This window comes from Ipomoea triloba, chromosome 3, assembly GCF_003576645.1.
Source record: "Ipomoea triloba cultivar NCNSP0323 chromosome 3, ASM357664v1".
NCBI classification, from domain to species: domain Eukaryota; kingdom Viridiplantae; phylum Streptophyta; class Magnoliopsida; order Solanales; family Convolvulaceae; genus Ipomoea; species Ipomoea triloba.
This window is the reverse complement of record NC_044918.1, coordinates 12,509,181-12,517,083: the sequence shown is the minus strand read 5'-3', so window position 1 is coordinate 12,517,083 and position 7,903 is coordinate 12,509,181. Positions and strand designations below refer to the sequence as shown.

The 7,903-nt window shown below is 44.0% G+C and overlaps 1 protein-coding gene across 1 annotated transcript; it reads left to right on the top strand.

Moving 5' to 3' along the window:
• The first annotated feature begins 525 nt into the window (after positions 1–525).
• Positions 526–1,602, top strand: LOC116012921. The gene has a single exon (XM_031252590.1). It carries the CDS (start codon positions 526–528, stop codon positions 1,600–1,602), a length of 1,077 nt encoding a protein of 358 aa, XP_031108450.1.
• Positions 1,603–7,903: the final 6,301 nt, after the last annotated feature.

Genomic DNA, 7,903 nt, shown 5'->3' with positions numbered 1-7,903 from the left:
TTTAACACAATCCCAGACGGATCAATTCAGACTTTTGCAGAGCTATCCAAAAGTTTCTTGTCTTATTTCTCAGGGAGTATACAACATAAGAAACCATTCTCACATCTCGGTGGGGTAAAGCAGGATAAGGGAGAAAACCTGCGAGACTTCTTAAGCAAATGGAAAAAAGAAGTCAACAACGTATATGACTTCGATTCGAAGGCAGCGATTCTCATCTTCATCCAAGCACTGAGGTCAGGTGATTTTCACAAACAAATGAACGCCCACCACCCACGCTCTTACGAAGAACTCATGAGAACGGCCAACCGGTACGCAGACGCTGAGGAGGCTAATAGAAGGAAAAAGGATGAGGAGGAAGGACGAAAGAGTGGGCGACCTGATAAAGCTGGTCCGCCCAGCCAAGCACCACGACCAAACCAACCACCCTCAAAGAAGGGAAGAGATGACCGGCCTCGCCTCATCCCGTTGCGACATCTGACACCGCTAACTCACCCAGTTAGCGTAATCCTAAATCAAGCCGAAGACATGGGGATCGTGCAATTTCCGCAGGAGTGCATGAAAGTCTCCCCAAATGCGGATCAATCCAAGTATTGCAGATTCCATAGGCAGGTGGGTCATGATACCGATGAATGCAACGTGTTAAAACGCCAGATTGAGGAACTCATCCAGAGGGGATACTTCAGACAGTTCGTCAAACGATCAAGCCAGCAAAAGCCGAGCCAAAAGTCAAGCCAGCAACAACCTTCGCGTAATTTACCAAAAAATGTTTGGAAGAAGGATGACAGCTCCGAGCCGTCATCCTCGAGTGGTAAGAAAAGGGAGCACGACCAAGTTACAGCAACAGATCTCTCTGACAAAGACACAGAAGAGCCCAGGAAACACAAGAAGCAAACCATACATTTCATCTACGGAGGTCCTGCAGGCGGAGACACACAAGCAGAAAGGAAGAAGTGGAGTCGCCAGTTATATGTAGGTGAGGTGGTCAGCCTTCCAAAGGGGAAGAAGCAGAGGAGGGAAGCCATTACCTTCTCTGACGATGACCTCCCAGAAGGTCCACTGCCTCACCGAGATGCGTTGGTGATCAAGATGGAGATCAACGACAGCATTGTGCATCGCATACTCGTAGACACCGGAAGCTCAGTCAACGTGATGTACTATGACGCTTTCACCAAACTGGGACTCCCCAGAAATCAACTCAAAGAGGTACGGACTCCACTTTCTGGTTTTACTGGGGATTCAATAGAGACGGAGGGATCCGTGATACTACCAGTAGAGATAGGTGTGAGCCCCAACACCTCCAAAATAAACATGGAGTTCATCGTTGTGAAACTCACATGTGCCCATAACATCATACTGGGGAGGCCAGCTCTGGAAGATTTGAAGGCGATAGTTTCGATGGAGCACCTGGCTCTGGAAGATTTGAAGGCGATAGTTTCGATGGAGCACCTGTGCATGAAGTTTCCCACGCCATACGTTTCGATGGAGCACCTGTGCATGAAGTTTCCCACGCCATACGGGATAGGAGTTGCGAGAGGAGATCAAAGAGCAGCTCGTAGCTGCTACGTCAAAGCATGCAAGAAAATTGGACAGAAAGATCTGTAGGTCCACACCATCGCAGAAAAAGTGCTGAGAGAAGAGGAGGGCTGGCCCCGCGCCGAGCCTGCATCTGAAACAGAAGACGTGGTGGTCGATCCCGCATGAGCAGATAGGGTTGTAAAGATTGGTACTAGGTTGGCACCCGAACTAAGAGCCCAGATAGTCGAAGTCATCCGACAGTTTAAAGAAGTTTTTGCGTGGGGTCCAGAAGACATGCCAGGTATCAATCGAAACATCATAACTCACAAGTTAGCCGTGGACCCTACCAAGAAACCAATACAACAAAGAAAGCGATATATGTCGGCTGAACGAAGGGACTTTGTGAAAAACGAGGTGTTCGCGTTGACACAAGCAGGACATGTCAAGGAGATCTATTATCCCAAGTGGTTGAGCAACATAGTCCTGGCCCCAAAAGGCTCCACGTGGAGAATGTGCGTGGATTATACAGATCTCAACAGAGCCTGCCCTATGGATCGATTCCCCTTGCCAAACATAGACCAGCTGGTAGATGAGACGACAGGATGTGAATTGATGAGCTTCATGGATGCCTTCCGTGGGTACCATCAGATATTCATGCATGAGGAGGATGCTGAGAAGACTACGTTCACCACCCCAGAAGGCATTTTTTGCTACTTGGTCATGCCGTTCGGCCTCAAAAACGCAGGCACAACTTACACCCGGATGGTGGCCAAGTTGTTTGGAAAAGTGCTGGGGCGAAACATGGAGGCATATGTAGACGACATGATTGTCAAAAGCCGCAGAGGTGCCTCTCATGTCAAAGACCTTAACGAGGTATTTTCTATTATGAGAAATTTTAATTTACGCTTGAACCCTAAAAAATGCACGTTCGCAGTCAATGGGGCAAGTTTCTGGGATTTATGGTCACTAGAAATGGGATAGAACCAAACCCAAAAAAGGTAAAAACCATTCTTGACATGGAACCCCCGCGGTCCATTAAAGAAGTCTAAAGACTCAACGGTCGCTTAGCGGCTTTGGGTCGATTTCTATCTAAATCGGCCGAACGATCCCTCCCTTTCTTCCAGATACTAAAGAAGAATAAGGGGTTTGAATGGACCCCAGAGTGTCAGTCGGCTTTCGATGACTTGAAAAGATATTTGCTATCCCCGCCGCTGCTTGCGAAACCAGAGGCGGGTGAAATGTAACACCCCAATTTTCACATCTTGGATTTATTACGAAATCCCTAATAATACATTGCGGAAGCTTACATCTTATCAGCAGAAAACTAGGTGTTACCGCCACGCTTAGGTATCACTCCTATACCCAAACGTTAAGGCTAAACTTACAACCTCAAACAACCACATCAACATTCAAAAGTGTACATATGGAACTAATCCTTCCAGAGTGTCTATTCTAGGATGGAGTAGTCTTCAACCTCGACTCCCGTCCTATTCAGAGCTCATCGGCCACAAGGGCCCACGCTAGACTGCATCTAATAAAGGACACAATGAAGTGTAGTTAGCGCGACGGCTAAGTAAGGAAATCCATTGTCACTCAAAAGTAAACAAAGGTTTCGAAAAACATAATTTCCAGAAAATGTAACTTTACCCAACGGTTGCATTCTACCTGCAACAGTTATAAATAGCAACTTGCATACATTATGAGCACAATTCAGTAACGTCTCATGTCATTTCCCTCTTGACAAGGTCATTTAGTAATCATTTTCATACCCAGTAATATATTGTTAAACAATTAAGCATACTAGTAAGTAGTAAGAAAACATAAATCACACATCTTGCTTGTAATCACTTTAGTAGAAAAACCTTTCCCTCATAATAAAATCCTCATCACTTTTCACTTTTCAAAAAGAGAGATCACCCACAACCTTTGGGTACTTAAAAACTTATCACATCTTTCTTTCCCGTAGCTACAGCGTAACTACATTCATATTTCAAAATTCCACTTAGTCCTAGATAGAAAGTGTGAGGCCTTTGGAGTCCTTTCTCCACTTTTGACCACTTGGATCGTTGAACTCGGGTTCAGTGGTCATCGCCCGGTCTAATACTGATCCCCTGGACTTATAGGAGCGTTGGAATGATTTCTAGCTAGCCTCACTAGGTTCATAAGAACGACACCTACCCGAACATAGAGTGACTATACTTAAGTGTGCACACCCCCGTAGGAGTACCTTTTCCTTCCGGGTGATATAGTACTCGGCGAATCGACTTCGCCCACAGTATGATTGATCATACACATAATTACCATGCGGAATAGGCACTTTAAGCTCATCTTTATTCCGTGGTTAACAAGATCCTTCACCACTTTTACTAGAACTAAGGTTTGAAAACATTTTCCTTCCTTTTCCCTTTCCTTGAGTCAAAATCACTTTTTAGACATTTCCCACAAAATCAAGTCCTCCTTTGAAATCAATCACCATTCTTAACTTAGTTCAAAAGTCTTGTCTCTCAAAACATTTTGCTCAAAACATTTCCCAAAATACACATATTGGTTAATGATTTGTTCATTTCGAAAACCAAGTAACGAGAGTCACATTATTCCTTAAAACATGATTTTTCTTCCAAATGGATTATGACATCCCAAAACCTCGTTACTAATTTTATTACAAATTATATTTGTCAAAATTGTTTCTAACCATTCTTTTTCAGAAAATTTCAGCTTGGCGCAGTCCGAAAGATTGAGCCGGTAAAAATAGTTCCCGAACTCTTTTTCACTTGAAATTTTTATGGTAGAACCCCAACTTATAGTACTTGATGTCCATAAAAAGTTTTGGTCGTTTTGATCCGCGAATAAACCCAGAAAATTCCATTTTTGCCCTTGGCAGTGTGCTGTCCAGAGTTTTTCTCTCTGGACCAGTTTTGGAAAAAAAATTCGAAAACCATACTTATACTACTCTGATCATTATGAAATTTTATATGCGGGTTCTACACTTATAGAACTACATGCCTAAAAAAAATAGGATCAAAATACCTTACCAATATTTCCCAATAAATCTCGGAAGTTACTGCCAGAATCTATCCTGATTTCTTTTCACTATTTTCACAAGTATAAGCCTATATGGGCATAAATACAACATATACATGCATAAATTAGCTATGAACATGTATACAAAAATTACCAAAAATCCAAAGTGTGGTTTCTTGAGTCAACTAGTAGATCCACAAACTTAACACATAATTTTCGCATAAAATTCCTAGTCACATAATTTACTAGCATTTGTTCACCTTCAAGTGACTAAACCAACTTAAGGGATTCCTTACCTCGATGGAAGATTTTAAAACCGAAGAAGTGTTAGATCTTTTCCTTGAATTCAAAGTCCCTAAAAACATCACCACAATAACAATATTTTTCATGCACTAATCATTAACACTTAAGTTCAAGCTTAAGTCTTAAAAAGGAATATAACCGAACAAAAACCGAAGTTCTTACCTAGAGTAGAGTTCTTGGATCACAATAGAAGACTAAGATAATTTCCCTTCTTCCTTCCCTAAGTGTGTTTTTCGAAAGTGAGAGTGGAAGAGTGAGAGAGATGATCATGTGCTTAGTGTAGATTTAGTTCTTGAAGATCAAGTAACAAGTGCAACTAGGCCATACCTCATAAATGTCACATTTAATGCCCAATCTTAGTCTTAGATTTGCCTTGCCACTTGTCAACACCCCATGGAGTCCTTAAGAAGATCACAACTTAAGTGGCCAGTTTATGCTTAAATCAGATGAAAGCTCGGAGGATTATAACTTAATTCAGGAAAATTTCGATACCAAAATTATTCTAAAAATAATTCCGTCATTAACCACTAAAATTGGGAATTTTTCGGTATCTCGCGAAATATAGGTACGAAGTCCGTAGCAAATTTCACTCTTACAGTTCGTCTAATTTTTCCACTAAACGGAGTTGGAAGTTCACGCTTAATCGTATCATACTCAATAATCCATTTCCTAGGAAAATTCGAATTGTATATACGTCCTTAAAAATTTTACGGTTCGTGACCGGTACGTAGATCGCAGCTTATTAATAACTAATCTTACTTATAAAAATCCTTCTGAAGTACCGAGAGATCATCTAAAGAAAAAAATATTTTCGAACCTTAACTTTGTCGGAAAAACCGAGGGGTTACATGAAACCTTACTCTTATACCTGGGTATATCACAGGGTGCGATCAGCTCCGTGTTGGTCAAAGAGGAGGGAGGAACTCAGCGTCCCATTTACTACGTGAGCAAGGCCCTGCACGATGCAGAACTACGGTACACTGCCGTGGAGAAAACAGTGTTTGCTGCGGTCACCGCCTCTAAAAGGTTGGCCCATTACTTCCAAGCTCATCCCATCCATGTACTCTCACATCAACCATTGGGGAGTTTCTTACGGAACACTAACTCTGCTAAGATGGCGAGATGGGCCATGCACCTCAGCCAGTTCGACATTGAATTCAAACCAAGGCCCGCCATCAAAGGTCAAGCTCTTGCAGACTTCATAGTGGAATGCACAGCCCGCGAGGTGACGGAGCAGGTGGAAAATGAAGATGGGGGATGGTGGACCTTGTCTACGGATGGCTCATCCAACAGTAAAGGTTGCGGTGGTGGAGTAGTGCTCATCACTCCGGAAGGATTCCGCGCTTACTATGCAATCAGGTTCCACTTCAAGTTATCTAACAATGAGGCAGAGTATGAGGCCCTCCTCAACGGACTGCGGTTAGCAGCAGGACTACGAGCAGAAAAAGTTCGCATCCGGTGTGATTCCAAATTAGTGGTCGGTCAGGTGACCGGGGAATACGAAGCCAATGAAGGGAACATGCAAAGATACAGGGACGCGGTGCTGCGAACCTTACGAGAATTCGAGGGGTATGAAATTCACCAAGTACCTCGAGAACAGAATGCTGACGCTGACATGCTCTCCAAGCTGAGCACTGGGATCCCTGGTCACATTCGCAAGATTGCTCGGGTTGAGGATTTGGAGACATCCAGCATCGATATCTCATGGGTCTGCCCCGTGCAATCCAGAGAGCCATGTTGGATTGACCACATCACAAAGTACAAGAAGGATGGCACTTTACCAGTGGATGAGCAAGATGCAAAGCTAACAAGGTTGCGGGCACCCAGCTACGTGATATTGGAAGACAAGTTATACAAGCGATCCTATAATGGCACACTCTTGAAGTGTGTATACCCTGACGAAGCAGAATTGATGATGAGAGAAGTCCACGAAGGAGTGTGCTCCGCGCATCAAGGAGCATACACCATAGCTCGACGCATCATGCTGCAAGGTTTCTTTTGGCCAAAGATGTTGAAGGATTGCGTAGAATACGCCAAGCGATGCCCTAAGTGTCAAGAATTCCAGACATTGCCAAGACGACCCGCAACCAACTACACTCCGGTGAGCACAGCAATTCCATTCTCAAGATGGGGAATAGATTTGGTGGGAGCCCTGCCCACGGGCTCGGGAAGCCGGAAGTACATTATCGTGGCCATTGACTACTTCACCAAATGGGTGGAAGCTGAACCTCTGGCTAGCATCACAGCAGCCAGGTGTAAAAAGTTCGTAGAGAAGAACATATTATGCCGCTTCGGCATCCCCATCCAAGTAATCACTGACAACGGACGTCAATTCGAAGGCAGAGAGTTCTCAGATTTTTTGACGGAATGGGGCATCAAGCACAGCCGGGTGGCAGTGTCATACCCATAGGCGAATGGTCAAGTAGAGAATGCCAATAGAACCATCCTTGATGGTTTGAAGAGGAAATTGGAAGCAGCTGGCGGGGCGTGGGTTGAAGAACTAGACAGCATCCTTTGGACCTATCGCACAACCCCAAGGAGGGCTACGGGTGAAACTCCTTTCGCATTGAGTTACGGGTTCGAAACTCGAGCTCCAGCAGAGGTGATGATACCAAGTAGAAGGATGGAAGAGTACGAGGCAGAACAAAATGAGATCCAACAGGGAACCGATCTCAATTTCATAGATGAAAGGCGAGAAGCTGCGTTCTGTAGGATGGAAAACTACAACAGGCAGTTGAAGTCCTATCATGACGCCAAAGCTAAACCCAGGTACTTTCAAGTAGGTGATTATGTTTTGAGAAGAAGAGAAGCCAGTCAACCCTTGGAAGGAGGCAAGTTCGCGAAAAAATGGGAGGGTCCGTACATCATTGACGAGGTGATTCGCCCAGGAACTTACAAGTTGACGACAGTAGGTGGCAGGTTAATTGATAGGATATGGAATTCAGAACACTTAACAAAATTTTATCATTAGGAAGTCAAGTCCTGGTCTGTCCAGGTTGTCTTGGTCCGTCCACAGTGTTGGTCCGTCCAACCCAGATGAATAAAATTCCATGTTTTTTATATA

Coding starts and splice junctions, on each gene's coding strand:
- LOC116012921 (XM_031252590.1), top strand. CDS start 526: ATGGGGATCGTGCAATTTCCGCAGGAGTGCATGAAAGTCTCCCCAAAT.